This window comes from Dipodomys spectabilis, unplaced genomic scaffold (assembly GCF_019054845.1).
Source record: "Dipodomys spectabilis isolate Male_0828 unplaced genomic scaffold, ASM1905484v1 ptg000032l, whole genome shotgun sequence".
Classification (NCBI taxonomy): domain Eukaryota; kingdom Metazoa; phylum Chordata; class Mammalia; order Rodentia; family Heteromyidae; genus Dipodomys; species Dipodomys spectabilis.
This window is the reverse complement of record NW_024870709.1, coordinates 24,303,652-24,321,013: the sequence shown is the minus strand read 5'-3', so window position 1 is coordinate 24,321,013 and position 17,362 is coordinate 24,303,652. Positions and strand designations below refer to the sequence as shown.

Genomic DNA, 17,362 nt, shown 5'->3' with positions numbered 1-17,362 from the left:
AGGCTTCCAGAACATAAGTCCAGAAATTATTTTTTTTGGAGGGGTGGTCTTAGTTGTTTTTTTTTAAATAAAATTAGCTTGAACGTATTTTCTACTGGTTAGAAAAAGCAAAATGTAAAGACAGGTAAGTACAGCCTTGAGTCTGAAACTCTAGGCTTAGAGTTAATACTGAAACTCAAAGCTTAGACTACTGTTCTCTCCAATGTAAGTGAATAAGAAAATGTTATTCTTTTTATTTTGAATGTTCCACTCTAGGCAAAGCAGTTAGTGATAGACCAGCATCTTCACGCAAACCAGCCTAACATAAGACTGTTGAGGAGCAAAGTGCACATTGAATCTCCATCCTCATTTGCCCCAGTATCCTTGTGCAAGGCCAAATTTGTATAATCTGTAACAGCTTTATAAGCTAAAGTACAAGGCAATGTTTCTGTATTTGCAAATGACACAAATTCTTGTGGGTGGCATTGAACTTAGTTGATAAGGATAGAAAGATCTTACAGATCTGAGAGTGGGCAGATGAGTGCATAAACTAATCACAGGAATTATCAGTCACACAGGAGAGGGAGACAGTTACTATAGATTATTCCCTGAAGAAAACTATGGAGACTTCTTTTCATAGTGAAAAGAGCAGTTCCTGATTGAATCATGACTCAGCATACCTCCTGACATGCAAAGCAGTACCACATACTTGGCTAATGCTTTGGTGGAAGTTGAATAAGGCAGAAATCATCAGGATTGGAAAACAACAGATAGAGTGAGAAGAAAAGGGAGTTTCTGAAATAAGGATACTGGATCTAAGTAACACCATCTCAGCATCTTAATAGAAGATGAAGACTTTTGGACAACTCTACAGGTGTTAGAAGACATTCTTTGGACTACAGATGTGTTGTTAGTTAAGTTCCAGGAAAGTCATGCTTCCCGTAGAAAACTGAGTCCTGATGACCCGATTGTTCCCCTAGATAGTTGGTTTTGCTTATTAGGAATAAGTGTCCTCATCTAGCTTGCTTTGTTTCATGTATAACATTTTTGTTGGGCTGGGTGCCATACCCAAACATGTGGTTTTTTTCTTTAAAAGCTTTGTTTAAGTTCTGTACTGGGCTACAGGTCTTTGAAATAGGAATCCAATAAAGACTCTCAATTCGACCTCTTAAATGTGGCTTCTGTTAACTTGCAGATGGAGTTACCTTACAACATTTCCATATAGGATAGATACAAAGTACAAGCCAATCACATCCCACTGGAAGCAGCAACAGTGGTAGAAGTGGAAACAGGGACTATAGCAGGCTAGGGTCTAGAACTAGCAGCTCTCAGGTTGCTTGTGATAGAATTAGATGCCTGGTATTATACTCTATGTTTTGCTGCACTGAAAGAATGTTACAAGCTAGATGCCAGTGGCTAATGCCTAATCCTAACTACACAGGAGGTTATGACCCATAATCTTGAGATTCAATACCAGTCGGAGAAGTCTAAGACTCTAGATCCAAACTAATTGGCAAAAAGGCTGGAGACATGGTTAAGTAGGAGAGCACCAGTCAAGCAACCAAGCTGAGCAAGCATAAGACCATGAGTTCAAACCCAAGTATCAGAAAAAAAAAAATATTACAGACTCAGTAATTTAGAAAGGAACTTTTTCTTACAGTTCTAGAAGCTGGGAAGTTTATTATAAGATGTGGGCATCCAGTTAAGGTCTTCTTGCTGTATCATAATATGGCAGAGGATATCACATAAGAGTGGAAAATATCTCTTCTTCTTATAAAATCACTCAGCCTCAGGACCTCATCTAACTCTACTTCCCAAAAGCCCCAAGCTTTAAATCACATCCATTTATCAAGTCTGTAATACATGAGCTTTGGGCAACACAATCAAACTGAAGTAGGGATGTTGGATCTGGTGTGCATTTTGGCCACATGGTGGATGATAAGAAGTTGAATCTGGTGGGGGCCATCTGTCTTGATGATGGAGGCAGGGAAGACCCATCTCCCAGATGATGAGCATGCCTGAATTCCTAGAGACAAGGGTGGTTATTTACTGGATTTGCCAGTCTTGGGTCATGAACTCGCAAGCTCCCTGTGACCCTGCCCTGCCCTGACCTTATTTAGGTCCAGACCAGCTCAAGTGCCATTACACTATGTTTGTCTCCTGCTTCTCCTCTGGTCAACATGGCGTATCACTTCAGCTCCCCATTGGAGTTGATCTGGGTTGTTGGCATTGTATTTCTGCTCTTTCTTTCCTCTCCAGCTCTCATCGCTCAGTTTTCTAACAGTGTTCAGTGTATTTTCTGGGTTGCAGATCCTTGTGACAAAAAAGTCCATCTGCAGACCACTGGTTCTCCAATAAAGGTTCGCAATTAGGCCTCTCAAAATGGGGCTTCTCTGTTTTCTCACTGTGCGACAAAACTACAGTATATAATCCACAGGCCCAGTGACTCCAGCACGTAATCTTAGATACTCAGAAGTCTGGGATCAGATGATCCTCATTCAGTCCCAATGTAAAAATACAAAATATACTACACTTTGCTTGGACACATAGGATTAAAAGAAACATTGTTGGCACTATATAGCATATGACCAGTCTTTGTGGTTATGTTTCCAGTCTTTGTGTTCTGTTCAGGTCAAATCTTTTCCGCATTTTTCTCAATATCAATAGGCTATAAAATTTCCAATTCTCCAAGTATGTATCATTGGTGATGTTAATGTGTGTGTGTGTGTGTGTGTGTGTGTGTGTGTGTGTGTGTGTGTACACGCACACATGCATATGCCAATACTGGCGCTTGAACACATAGGCCTGGGCATTGCCTTTTTTTTAACTTCTTCTGCTCAAGGCTGACAATCTACCACTTGAGCTATATCTACATTTCTAACTTAATTGGAGATAAAGAGTTTCAGACTTTTCTGCCCAGAGTAGCACTGAACCATGATCCTCAGATCTCAGGCTCCTGAATAGCTAGGATTACAGGTGTGAGCCACCAATACCAGGCTTTACAAGCTTTTGCTTAACAATTTCTCCTTTAGTTCACATCCCTTCTCTCGTATTTTACTATAATACGCTTATAGAAGGAGACCCCAAGTTGCACTTTTTACCTCATTCAAGTGTCTCATAGGACACAAACCAGAAGAGTTGACAAGAGCTGCTTCTTTTGAATTCCATTAATTCATCAATATTCATATACGCAAAAGGTCTTTTAGAAACATTTAACTGTTTAGCAAAAGAGAACTACTATGTTTGATGGTTCATATATTCAATAGTTGATATATTCAATAGTTGATATATTTGATAGTTGTAACAACCATCAAAAAGATTTTTAAGCCAGGCACTGTGGGCTCATGCCTGAAATCCTAGCTACTCAGGAGGCTGAGTTCTGAGAATCAATCATAGTTTCAAGCCAACCTGTGAAGGAAAATCTAGGAAACTCTTAACTCCAATTAATCACCCAAAAGGGAAGCACAGTGGTAATGTGCCTTTATCAAAAAAGTTAAGGGACAGCAGCCTGGTCTTAAGTTCAAGCCCCAGGACTGGCACACAGAAAAATTTAAATACTATCTCAAAAAATCTTTACTGTAACCTGTAGTTGTGTGTCTCACCATTTCACAGTTTGGAAAAGGATGCATTGGGATTGCTAAGGTCTTTAAGTCACAGTCATTAAGTGATACTCTTTAATTCAGCGCTATACTTTGTAACTCAATCAGCAAAACATAGAGAAGCCACATTTTGAGAGGTTGAATTGTGAGTCTCTAATAGAAAGCCCACAGCTGCAGGAAGACTCCTCTCTCAAAGATCTTCAGACCAGAACAGAGCTAGCACATAGCTTTTAAAGACAAAAACCTCATGTTGAGACAGAACAAGCCTTAACAAGTGTTATACATAGGGCAAACTGGATAAGGATACTAACAAAAGTGTTACATAAAACAAAGCAAGGGGGTGGGAATGTGGCTTAGTGGTAGAGTTCTTGCCTAGCATGCATGAAGCCCTGGATTTGATTCCTCAGTACCACATAAACAGAAAAAACCTCAAGTGGCACTATGGCTCAAGTGGTAGAGTGCTTTTTGCTTGAGCAAAAGCACTCAGGAACTATGCCCAGGACCTGAGTTCAAGCCCCAGGACTGGCAAAAACAAACAAACAAAAAACACAAAAGCAAGCTAAATGAGGATAACTTATTCCAAATACAAGAGTCACACATAGGCAGAGCTGGCTATCCAGGGGAACAAAAAAGGGGCAATCAGAACCCCAATTATCTAGGGGAAGCATGAGCTTCCTGGGGCCCAATAATTCATATTTTCAATTCAAAGAATGTCCTCTATCACTCTAAAGTTCTCAGAAAGTCCCATTTTCTATTAACTTCTATCAAGATGCCAAAATGGTATTACTTAGATTTAGTATCCTTATTTCACTACTATCAACTATAAAATGGAGAAAAGAGATGAATACACTAGGGAATTAAATTGAGATGTTCAAAATTAAACCATTTAGATAAATATTAGTTAATATAAAATGTTTCAATAAACTAAATTAATTGCTTTTTGGAGATGGGGACAGTGTAACTGAGCACAGGCTCTGGTGGGAGACTTTTCTAACTTTTAGATTAAAACCGCAATAGCCTATTGCCTATTGCATTAAATAAGCAACTTGTTAAAAAACTCTTTAAAATATCTTTAGTTCCACATATTTTAATATCACAGAAAAATTGTAATTTCAGAAAAGAAAAATCCTAAATCTTGTAAGGACACAAGTATGTGAAGGGGTTCTAGGACCAGGAAACACAGATCCTGTAACAATCTGTTTGATAAACTCAACCCTACTGCTATTATTTTCTTTAGTTTGTTGCTAAGGAATACTATTGCCTAAAGTAACTTAGCAGGAAACCTCAGGACGCCAAGAGAAAAGCAATGAGCCCAAAGCTCTTTCAAATTAAGCCATTCTATTTTAATCAGTCAATTCTGGTGACCCTTAATAAATTATCCCCTTTCCATCTTCAGGTCTGTCAGGTTGAACAACTTGCCGTATTCCAAATGCTTTAATGCAAGTGTCTGCAAAACAGTAGAGCTGCAATGAGGAGCTATAGTTGGGGATTCTCGCTCTGCAGTCATCCTTGTCTTTTCTTCTTTGACAACACTTCAAATTCAAAAACCTGGCAAGAATGATTTTCATATTTTAAGAGATCGAGTGCTGAGGGGTGGGGATGGGGGAAGAAGGTACTGAAAAGTGTCTCTAAAAATACAAAAGATATGCATTGGAATTTTTTTTTAATGAGGGAGGAAAGTTTGAGAACGCTACCCCACAACAAGCAAGGGAGCTGGAGGGACCAGAGGGCTGCAGCAGACACCTGTAACCCAGGGAGCGAGGAGGAGGGCGAGGGCGGGAGCGGGGGAGGGGGAGAGGGAGGGGGGGAGGGTCAGCTCCAAGACACCAATTCACCAAGGCAGGCTGGAGGCAGATGGGGACCCCGGTGTTCGCACATCTACCCACGCGGCCCACCTCGCCACAGACATCATCGGTGGGTAACCAGGATAGGTCAGAGAACCTCAGGGGCCCCATCGGCGCCACCTCCACAGGAGCCAAGCTACATTTCCCCTTTCGCGTGTCTTCGCCCTCTGCCTACGGCCCCTCCACAAGCTGAAATCCGTCCACATTACAAACTGGCTAAAGCTAGCCAAGCTGGACGATGTAATGGGGTATCTCCTGCGCTTTCCCCCACACGTCTTTAAACTGCTGCCCACCCGTTACTTTCCCCCACGCGCGAAAGCAAACCAAGCTAACCGCCGCCCAAGATCGGGCGTCAACGTGGCGGAAAGGGCAAAACCCACCAATCACCTGGGTCGCTAAGCCTAGGACCCGCCCACCATTCTCACCAGCCAATTACCTTCATGGTTCTTCTGCCACTCCCATCCACACAACCCCGCCCTCTCCCACACACGCTCTCCAAGTTCACTGCCTCAACTATCCAAACCCGCTGTGCCAGGCGCCCTTTTCCCCATCACGAGAGGCCATCGGTTTCCCACCCCCCATTCTAAAAGTGGAAACGACCTTCCTGGTAGCTGTCTCATCCAAAGGCGAGGCGAAAGGAAAGAGAAAACGCTGCCCAGAAGGCGCGTCCCGAGGCATTTCCCCTTCCCCCGGAAGTGATTCTCGCTGCGCGGTGGGGAGGGGTGGAGAATGACGGCTGGGTTTATCCCAGCATGCCCCGGGCTTCCGGTGACCTCTGGCCCTTTTCTCTAGTCCGCTCCTAGTGTCTGGCGTGCTCGCTCCTCCATCGCCTTCCCTGTCTCCGTCCACTGTGCCTTCGTACGCTGCCGGGTGACTGTGGCGTCCGCGACGGGCTGGGAGGCGGTGGCAGGGGACAGTCGTCATGGCCTCCTCTAAGCCCGTGGAGGCGGCAGTGGTCGCCGTGGCTGCGCCGGGCCCCGGGAGTGGGGTAGGCGGTGGCGGCGGGGCCTCGGGCCCCAGCCCGGGCGGCCTCCCTCGATGGCAGGTGGCACTGGCGGTCGGGGCGCCCCTGTTGCTGGGCGCCGGTGCCATGTACCTGTGGAGCCGACAGCGGAAACGCCGGGAGGCCGGGGGCCGGGGCGACGCCAGCGGCCTGAAGCGCAACAACGAGCGGAAGACCCCGGAGGGCCGGGCCAGCCCAGCCCTGGGGAGCGGACTTCCGGAAGCTTCGGGAGCCCACCTGGAACTGGTGAGATGGATACCCGCCGGGCCGGAGGGGGGACCCGAGCCTCGGCTCTTCCCAACCGCTGGGGCCCGCGAGGCGGGGGGCTTCCCATCATTCGGAAACTGCCGAGAAGCGGCCCCGGGGTTCCCGAGACTTCACGGCTGGTACCTTTGGAGGGACCCGAATTACAGTAGCTCGAGGGAGCCGAGGAGCCGCCTTCTTTAACCGTTTCCTTGGGATTTCCCGTAATACCTTTTTTTGGCTTTTTTTTCTTCTTCTTCTTAGTGACACAGCACTTAATTTGACAGTCGTAGGTGTAGAGCGCATTTACGGATGTAGTGTTTGTGTTTACAGATGGAGTGATTCATTAAAATGCAGTCCGTAACAATGGGTACGTTGGAAAAATGGATGGCTTCTGAGTTTGACCGAGGCCTAGAATTTATTCGAAAAGAAGTTTTTAATGACGAAATCCCGCCTTTTTAAAAGCTGTTTTGTTGTTGTTTATTTACATGGAGAAAGGAGGAGACCTACCACGAAAAAAAGGCGAGGGAAAAAAAAGAGAGAGCTGGCTTTGTTTTTTATTTTTGTTTTTCTAAAATTGAAAATAATACTGGTTGCATTTCTTTGTAATCTATGAGAGTATCTTAGACTGTTAAGGCTGAAATCATAATAGGTTCTCTGATACAGGTTAAGCGTTGGAAGCTCTGGTGAACTGCGCTCTCTGATTTTGTTAAACCATTAAGTACCCTTTTGGTATCTGACAGCTGTGTGCAGAATTAGCCTGGCTGCCTAACAATATTGGGATTGGTTGACGTGGATGTTTTTGTTTGAATGCGTTCTGGATTTGTACAGTCGTTGTACCGGAGAAAAGCAGGGTTCAGAGAAATTTAAGGGTAAATATTTCCAAGTTAGGTGCATATGTAAATCGCTTTTGTACATATACAAGCTCAAATACCCTCATACATGTTATTTTCATTCTGTTCAGGTTGCAGACATGTTTTTGCCATGTAGTCAGTCTAGCATTAAAGAAAATTTGGATGTAGGAATGGTTACAGTACAACACTATAAGATTTTATAGTGGGAATACTGTAGGTTAGTACCTATACGATGTGAAGCATTAGCTAGCCACTAAGAGAGCCGATCGCTCTTATGGAAGACATAAACATGGCCTATTTCTAATCTTTTTAATAAAGAAGATAAATTACACTCTGGAAGAAACCATGGAGTGGCAGGAGGAGAGTCATTTTATCTACCTGTTATAATGTCATTACTGTAGAATAAAATGATTAGAATATAAGATTTCTTGTTACATTGCCTCCACAACTAAGAACAGATGATTGTGAGAATGTCATTTTCATATGCATGAAATTACCCAAAGTCTAGTAAATGAATGAAAAGTACATAAAAAGTTCTCAGTTCTATAATAATAACTAAAAATACAGTTGCTGTACATGAAACTGTCATTTTCTTACAGTTTCAACCATGGCACCTCCTTCCATGAATTTATCAAATTCCTTTCAGAATTTAAATTTTAAGTTCCCTTTTCAGTTTTAAATTTTATATAAGTGGTTTGTAGCTTTGTAATTTTATAAAGAATATTTTTAATTACCTAAATGTGCTCAAAAATAGACTTTAAAATGGAATTTTTTGTATAATTGAAATGCTTTAAAAATTACTTACTAGTTTTGACTCCAGACAAAACAGACATCCTTGCACATACAATTGTTCAGCTTGTAAAATTTTTGTGGTCTTCTACCTAAAATCTTACTTTGAATTTCTGTTTTAGTAAAGTAATAATAAGAATGTGTCATTATGGGGCTGGGAAGGTGGCTCAGGGTAGAACGCTTACCTTGCATGCCTGAGGCCCTGGGTTCGATTCCTCAGCACCACATAAGCAAAAAAGCCGGAAGTGGCGCTGTGGCTCAAGTGGTAGAGCGCTAGCTAGCCTTGAGCTGAAGAGCTGAGGGACAGAGTTCAGGTCCCAAGACCAGCCTCCCTCCCACCCCCAAAAAAAAGAATGTGTCTTTTTTTGATGGAAATGCATATTTTAGTTTTTGGTGATTAATAAATATTTAGATTATTTTTTATCTTTTAAGTAATCTTACAAATATTTTTAGACTACCTAAATATAACCAATTTGTAATCAATGTGTTATCTTTGGTTGCATGCATTACTCTACTTTTCATAGCCTATAAATTGGCAGCCCCACTGTGTTTTGTAAATAGGTAAACATTTGCTTCATTCAACTCATTTAAAAAAGAAAACTGAAAATTTTTCTGTCTTCTCTACCTGAGCAAATAATACGTGAAAATTTTAAAGGAATGAATGGACAATAAAATTTGTCCATTTGTCTAGGTTTCATATTAGCAGTAGAGTGGAAAAATCCTGTATTTGGCTTTGTTTTTGTAGGTTGACTTATGTAAAGTCAACTAATGAGATTACTGGCTTTTGTCTCTTGGATTTGAAATTTTCTTGTGTAATGTACCTCTTATCTAGTTATCTTTATTTGTAATAAAAACTTGTAAAGGAGATGCAAAAGCTTTCATATTTGCTTTAATTAAAGAACATTTCAAGGAGTTACAGAGAAGTATCCAATCACAATTGATAGTCTCTGAGAACATTAAATTATATCCACTTTAAACAACCAGATTTTACTATGACATGCTGTTTTGCTTCAGTAAATTTTTTTAAAGCTGGAATTACAATTTTTCAAAACTGAAAAAGGGTTCTTTGAAAGTGATCTTGTCCCTAATACTGCTCAATCTAAATTTATCTTCAGGGACTACCAAAAATACTATTCTAGCTTCAGAAATGTCTTAGATATTTATCTTTTTCTAACATTTTATGATTTTTAAATTCACTTTTTAAAAAAGCATTGCGATAGTTATTTTAATGTACATACATAGTATTCCACATAAAATGTTTGTATTTTAATATAAACATACAATGCAATTTTATACTTTACAAGGAGATTCTGTACATCAGGGTAACATCTTAAAGTACAGAGTTTTCCTTTTTACTTTATGATTGTGCACTTGTAACTTAACAGAAAAAGAACACAAAATCCATTTTATTTTATTTTATTTTTTGCCAGTCCTGGAGCTTGAACTTAGGTCTTAGGTGATGTTGCTGAGCTGCTTTTGTTCGAGGCTATCAATGTACCACATGAGCTACAGAGCCACTTCCAGCTTTTTCTGTTTATGTGGTACTGAGGAATTGAACCCAAGGCTTCATGCATGCTAGACAAGCAGTCCACCATAAAGCCACATCCCAGTCCACAAAATCCATTTTTATACATTGAAAACAAACAAAAGTACCTTGTTCTATAAAGAGCATGAATATAATGAATAAAGTAGATCCTTCATGGCACATACAATCACAGAAGTAGCTCAGGATGTTGGATTCTGTATCAAGCTTGGCACAGTAAAAGAGAGGCAATGGAAGACCTGAAAATGTCACCTCAGCCACAGTTATAGGGTCTTAAGCCAAGTAGTGTCCACACTAACAAGACAGAACAATTATAAGTCAGGTTAACAGTTGGTGAGTGGCAACCTTGTATTTAGACCTCTAGTAGACTGGTAGAGCTCAGCTACCCTGTTAATGGTTTAAGGAGATGTGGATCCAGTATTGTTTCTATAACTACAAAACATCAACTATAATGGAAAAACTTGAATTCCTCCTTAGAAATGGCTGTTTTTAAGCCAGGTTTCTGGAATAGACAGGGTAAGCCATACTTAAAGGGATCAAGAACTGAGAGACTTGCTATATTATAATGCATTATACTGAAATAAATCATTGAAATAAAATTGTTTCTAATTATTTATGTTTGTCCTAGTCACCAATGCTGAGCCTTCAGTGTAAATACCTTTAGGTATTTGGCAATATTTCACATTTATCCTCCTAATGTTATTATTTTTCACTATTTGCTTTTAATATCCTGAAACACCCTCACTGATTGATTCTTTGCCCCATTCCACTGGCTTATTCTGCTTTTTCCTTTTGAGTAACTTCCTTGGTTTAGTTGTAAGCGTTCTTTTATATTCCACACACCATCCTCCAGTAGCACAGCTCTTCTATAATTTCTCATCTCTAACTTAAACCTCTGAGGAAGCCTAACTAAAAGGGATGTTCTTTGGGTCTTAAGTATTTAACACTCCCTGTCTTCTTTATCTAAAAATACCCTTTGTTAATTAATGTGCTTCATCTAATGACCCAGTGTCTTGCACTGTAGAAAGAGCAAAAAAAAAAAAAAAGTATGCAAAAGGATTTTCCTGGATGATATGTAAATGCTGTGCCTTATAAGGACATGAACATACACAGATTTTGGTATGGTAGGTGGAGATCTGAGGGGAAGGGGGTCTGTGAGGACCAGACACACTCACACTAATTTAAGTCCTCCCTAGGGGTCATTTTGTCCCATCTATGCCTAAGCAGATCACCAAGTGATTCCATAACAACTCAGATTTTCTTTCTTTTCTGTTTCAGCACTTAGCACATGATACTAGAATTGCTTATTTTTTTTTTTTTTTTTTTTTTTTTATTTTTTTTTTGGGTCCGGTCGTGGGGCCTGAACTCTGGGCCTGGGCGCTGTCCCTCAGCTCTTCAGCTCAAGGCGAGTGCTCTACCACTTGAGCCACACCGCCACTTCCGGCTTTTTTCTTTTTGCTTATGTGGTGCTGAGGAATCGAACCCAGGGCCTCAGGCATGCAAGGCAAGCGCTCTACCACTGAGCCACCTTCCCAGCCCAGAATTGCTTATTTTTGCCTTTACTAATTCCTAAATCTATGAAGACTCAGCTGGCTCCTCTTGTTTTCTATTGTATTCTCAAACTTGCATAGTGTCATGACAGAATGAATTAAATGAAGCTTTATTTTCTGACTAGTAGTTGAAGATTTGATATCTGTAAGTTTGTTGAGGGTAGGGTGTGCGGAAGATCCCTAATTAGGATGGTTATTTGTCATCTTTGTGGTGGTATGAAAGCAGCATTTTGTAGATATGGTACTTTGAATTTTGATATTTTTTTTAGGCTGGAGATGCTCTCTTGGAAAGCTGGGCAGTGTCAGTAAGTCACACCTCTTAGGCACAGGATCATAAGGTAAACAGCCACTACTTTATATTGTACTGTGTTGCTCAACCTTAATATACAAAGCTTTAGGTTCATTAAATGCATTTTTGACTTATAATATTTTTTATTTACAAGGGGTTTATCAGGACCTAGTTGCAATGTATGTTGAGCAGCATCTGTTTACGCATATCAGTTTCTCATGTTACCTGTTTTTTCAGATTTTCAGCTTTTGATTTTTATTCTACCAGTTCACATTAAAGTGTTATCTCAGACTTTATTTAATATTTTTATAATGTTCTTGATTGTGTATGACCTATAACCCAGTCTTGCAGAAGCACTCTAATAAATATTATCTCCGATAAACAGTTGCATATTATAACTTAATAGATGGAGATGATTATAGATTTCAAATTTTTGTGATTTGAGAAAGGACTTTATTTTAGCTTTGATTCATTGTTTTCATTCTGATCATTTATCATTATTAAGACCAACACTAGCAAATTGAATCATATATATTTAACTAGATATAAATGTAATCTTGTGGTGACAATACCCATTTTGTTTTCTCCTCTATGAATTAATGGATCTAATTCTAGTACATTTTCTTTTGTGGTGACTGTATGTGTCATCATAATATATAAACATTTGTTAAACTTTTACAGTAGTTCCTTATTGCTAAATGTATTCCCTTTAAAAGCTTTCTATAGCAGTCAGATAGTTATATCAGGGGACTTGTTTTAGAGCAAATCCTTTTCTGATATTCTGAAGTTTCCTGTGTGTGTTAATCCTCTTGAGGTTGTTTTTCCTCCTGAAGTAACAACTGGAGGAAATAAAGTTTCCTTTTTGATTATTTTCTTTTCCTAAAGGTCTGGGGATCTTGCTAAGCAAAGAGCTCATCACTGAGTTTCATGCCCAGCCCTCCTGTTTAGTCATGAGTAGCCCTCCTGTTTAGTCATTACTGTTTCAAAGATTATCCTCAGCTACATTACTGGCAGCTTACAGTTTGTTTCCTTCCTTTTATTCCACTAAATATCTAGATTTACCTTATTCCTAGAGCTCTCTTTTCAAAAGGTTACTGGTAGGTTTGCCTCTTCAAGATTTGCCTCTTCAAGAGCTAGAGAGTAGATTTTGCCTAGTTTGACAGGTGTCAAGATACCTGTGTGTTGAAGAGAAAAAAAGACATTTAATATTTTCCATTGTATTACTTGGGTTAGTTGTCTTTAATCAGATAGTTTGGGTTTTTATGTATATGTGGTTGTTAACTTCTTGGAGCAATAATGTTTACCAATCACCCAATACATTTTTTTAAATGTGGATTGCAGCGTGTTGGAGAGCTTGCCAGTTTGTTTTCTATTCTGCCTCCCTAGTATGCTTCAAGATACTCAGTTGTTGTATAATCATGCCTTCATGTGCACATGGGATTGGTTCCAGGATCCTCAATGCAGTGATACTTAGTCATCTGTATGTTACTACTAACATCTAAATACAATGTAAATACAATGTCAGTTGCTATATTGCTTATAGAATAATGACCCGCCTCCCCCCAAAATGTCTGTACGCATTTAATACAGACTAGAACAACCTTCCATCTTAGAACTGACAATTCTGTTTTTGCCCTGGAGTCACTAGTTAGCAAGATGATATCTGTGTCTCTTTTGTTTCAGTCCTAGAATATGAGTGTGAGCATTGTGCTGATGATAAAAGATACCTATTTTTCATCAAACATGGTCAGCTGTGTATCATTATTTGTAGTTTAGTCAATATGGAATCAAACTGCTGGAGATTGAGTCTTACCTTCAGCAAATTTCTCAACCTACATGATGTTCTCAGTGGTTTATATATGAAATACTGCATCTCTGGAATGATACTCAAAAGAATCTTTGATATTTATTTCCAGGCTCCCTGTAAGATTTTGATCCAGATACTGGTTGAATTTATTCAGCAGTCACATGGAGATGGAGCCTATACAAATCTTGGGTGGAGAAGGTTAAATTTTCTAGAAGATTATTTTAAATAATGTGACATAGTAGGCAGAAAGGAACATCTTTCTTTATATTCTTAGCAGTGTAAACAGCTTATAAGTATATGCCTTTGAAATTGAAGGCATAGAACCAGGCCTTTTAAAAATTCTCTTTTACAAATAGATTATGGGGCTTTTAGTTTTGTTGTTGTTTTAATATTAAGAAAAGATATCTTGCCAGGCACTGGTGTTGCGTGCCTGTAATCCTAGCTGCTCAGGAGGCTGAGAATTGAGGATTGTGGTTTGAAGTCAGCAAGGGAAGGAAAGTCCCACAGACTCTTATCTCCAGTAAGCTAAAAAAAAATTTTTTTTTTCAGAAGTAGAGCTCTAGCCTTGACAGTACCCAGGCACTGAGTTCAAGCTATGTCCCCCACTCCAGACCCCACACACACGAAAGAGAAGAGGTCTTGTTATGCTACCTAGGCTAGCCTCAAAATCCTAGTCTCCAGTGGTCCTCACTTAGTCTCCCAAGTAGCAGGGATCAACAGTTATAACCTATATACATGGTAAGATTGGTGTTCTTTGGGCTCACCAAAGTTCCGTATAAGAGGACAGAGGTGTAAAATGAAATCAAACTTCGTTGGTTGGAAGTAACATGAGAAATTTCTATTTTCAGAGAATTTTAGTATAAAATAGAATCTTACCAAATCAACTTGTTTCCATTAATGTAAATGGCACTATGTCTGTTTTACTCCTGTCTAGTAGCTTTTGGCTGGGCAAGAAGAATGGAAGAAAAAAATTGTAGCTTTTTACAGTACTGTTGTTTTAAATCTCTGTGTCTTCAGTTCCATTTGTAAAAATGTACTTTCAAAATTGTCTTTGGTTTGTCAACTTTTGCCGTTAATCCTAAAAGTTTTTAATGAAAGTATAAAAAGTAGACTTTGAAGCCGGGCGCTGGTGGCTCACGCCTGTAATCCTAGCTACTCAGGAGGCTGAGATCTGAGGATCGCGGTTCAAAGCCAGCCTGGGCAGGAGAGACCGTGAGACTTCTGTCTCCAATAAACCACCAGAAAACCGGAAGTGGCGCTGTAGCTTAAGTGGTAGAGCGCTCGCCTTGAGCTGAAGAGCTGAGGGACAGCGCCCAGGCCCAGAGTTCAAGCCCCACGACCGACAAAAAAAAAACAGTAGACTTTGAAAACAGTACAGAAGGACTTCTGAGAGATAAAATTAAATGCTGTTTTATTATTTTTAATGATAGCTTGTTTGTTTTGTGTATGGTTGGTACTGGGGCTTGACCTCAGAGTCTCACACTCTTACTTGGCTCTTTCCCTCAAGGCTGAGGCTCTGCCTCTTGAGCCACAGCTCCACTTCCTACTTTCTCTGGTTGATTAGAAATGAGAGGCTCACAGACTCTTTGAACCTTCATCCTCAGACCTCAAGCTCCTGAAAAGTTAGGATTACAGGCACCTGGCTTAAAATAATGTTTATCTTGCATGTTTACTTAATAGTAAGTTATTATAAAGTCTTAATTTGATACATACGGATTCATGATTATTGTGTCCTTTTAGCAGATTATTACCTTTTAGCAACAAAAACTGTCCTGTGTTCTGTCTGATGCTTTTAATAGGTATAAGATGCTTTCTTCTTTTTGTAATAGTTGCCTTCTACAACTTCTACATCTTTTTAATTTTTTGGGGTCCGGTCGTGGGGCCTGAACTCTGGGCCTGGGCGCTGTCTCTCAGCTCTTCAGCTCAAGGCTCTCTACCACTTGAGCCACAGCGCCACTTCCGGCTTTTTTTTTCCTTTTTGCTTATGTGGTGCTAAGGAATCGAACCCAGGGCCTCATGCATGCAAGGCAAGAGCTCTACCACTGAGCCACCTTCCCAGCCCAAAGTTTGGGTTTTTTTTTTCTTAACTGTATTTTTTTTTGTCTTTTCTTTTTTAGTACTGGGGATTGAACCCAGGACGTTGCACTTGCTAGGCAAGCGCTTTGCCACTGAGCTACATCCTAGCCTAGTTCTTTTTAATTTTTTTTTGTCAGGATTATTTTGCTTTAGGTTATCTGTTTAGGCAACATTTAGTTAGTTGATCTGTTAATATAAAGATCTAATTATTTCACATTGTTACTGACATGTTTAGTGATTATTGGCACATTTACTTTTTGTAAGGTAAATTCAGCTGGGAGATACAGAGAAGACACATCTGGAGAGATCAAATGGGGAGTCTTTATTAGAAAGCTTGACTAAGAGAGTTTTCTACCTTTAAAATACGTCATAACATACATATATTTGATGAACTTTGGAAGATATTTAGAACAAGGGAGAAAAAAAGGTCTTTGTGGTGGACTCAAAGACCAAAGTCTTGGTGATCTCAAGACCAGCAGCCCAGAACAGAGTTTTCATAAAGCTTTTAAAAACTACTTGCTTGGCAGAAAAGGTCAGATATGTTGATGTTAGGTGAAATGTGCGATTGTTTCTGACATATTTATAAGATGATTTCTTTGTTGCTTTGTATGTCCCTCCCCCATGATATAACCCCTGCTTTCACTGTATTTGATGTTGGTATAATTTGTGGAGGGGAAGGGAAAAAACAAATCGTTTAAATAGGGATACAGGTACACTCATTGCAACAATGAAATGTACAAGTCGTTATGTAGAAAAAGGAACTTTACAACTTTGGGGGGGAGGTAGAAGGGGACGGGATATGTGAAGGGATGGGAAGGGGAAACAAAGGAGGAAGCAACAATACTTGATAAGAAATGTACTCATTATCTTGCCCATGTAATTGTAACTCATGAACAGTATTTTCATAATAAAAAATTTAAAAACAAAACAAAACTACATGCTTGGGTTGGGGGGGGGGTACTCAAACCCAACAAAACCCGACCTTATATGGACATACTCCAGGTACAAGCTTAGGTACCAGCAGAACTTTTCCATCTAAGGAAGATACTCCTCAACCTTCCATGTAGGAGTATACTTAGAGGCTACTCAGAGGCAGGTGAATCAAGCCATTTAGGGAGAATCAAAAGAGAATCAGTATTCTCTATGCACAGCTTTCCTAAGGCTGTGACATCTATGTTTCTCTGAAGCCAAGTTCCCAGCTCATCTTGAGCTAGGCATCTGCAGCAATTCAATGAATGACCTCTTGCCACCTAGGCTGCCCAGCACTGGGCAGAGAACTCCCTCCACAGATCAGGAGGCACCAGGATGGCTGTAAGAAGTTAACAGGATGCATAAAATTGAAGAGCTTCTCACAGGATGCCTTAATTAAAATGCTCAGGAAAAGGATGTAACTAAAATATAATTAACAAGGGCCAAGCCCCCTGGTCAAAGCAGGAACCCTTCAGGACAATCCTTTCAAGATCAACATAAATGAAGCATAGTGGTAATACTTCTCAAATATTTGCATGTTGGATTTTCAGAAAGCAGACACTGGGCAGAGGTCTGTTGATGGGTAAATGATGAATTTAGAGTAACAATTGTAATGAATAAACCAAAACATATATCTATTTGGTACCAGTGGCAAACAGCCTAATAGAAAAAAAGCAAAATATTTGAATAAATGTTTTTAGAACAAGAAAGTCAAAAAGCCAATAATAAAATATTTCAAACTCATAACTAGTAAGAAAGGTGTAAATTAAAATCATATTAGAGTATTCCTTAATACCATAGTTTCTCAACCCAGGTA

General features: G+C 39.9%; 1 protein-coding gene across 1 annotated transcript in view; it reads left to right on the top strand.

Annotated features, from left to right (window-relative positions):
• Positions 1-6,186: 6,186 nt before the first annotated feature.
• Tomm70 (translocase of outer mitochondrial membrane 70) overlaps positions 6,187-17,362 on the top strand; it is a 29,100-nt gene continuing 17,924 nt past the window's right edge. Inside the window, exon 1 of the mRNA XM_042677017.1 lies at positions 6,187-6,671. Within this exon, the coding sequence (XP_042532951.1) occupies positions 6,345-6,671 (327 nt within the window). The 5' untranslated portion in view covers positions 6,187-6,344. The remainder of the gene's footprint in view (positions 6,672-17,362) is intronic.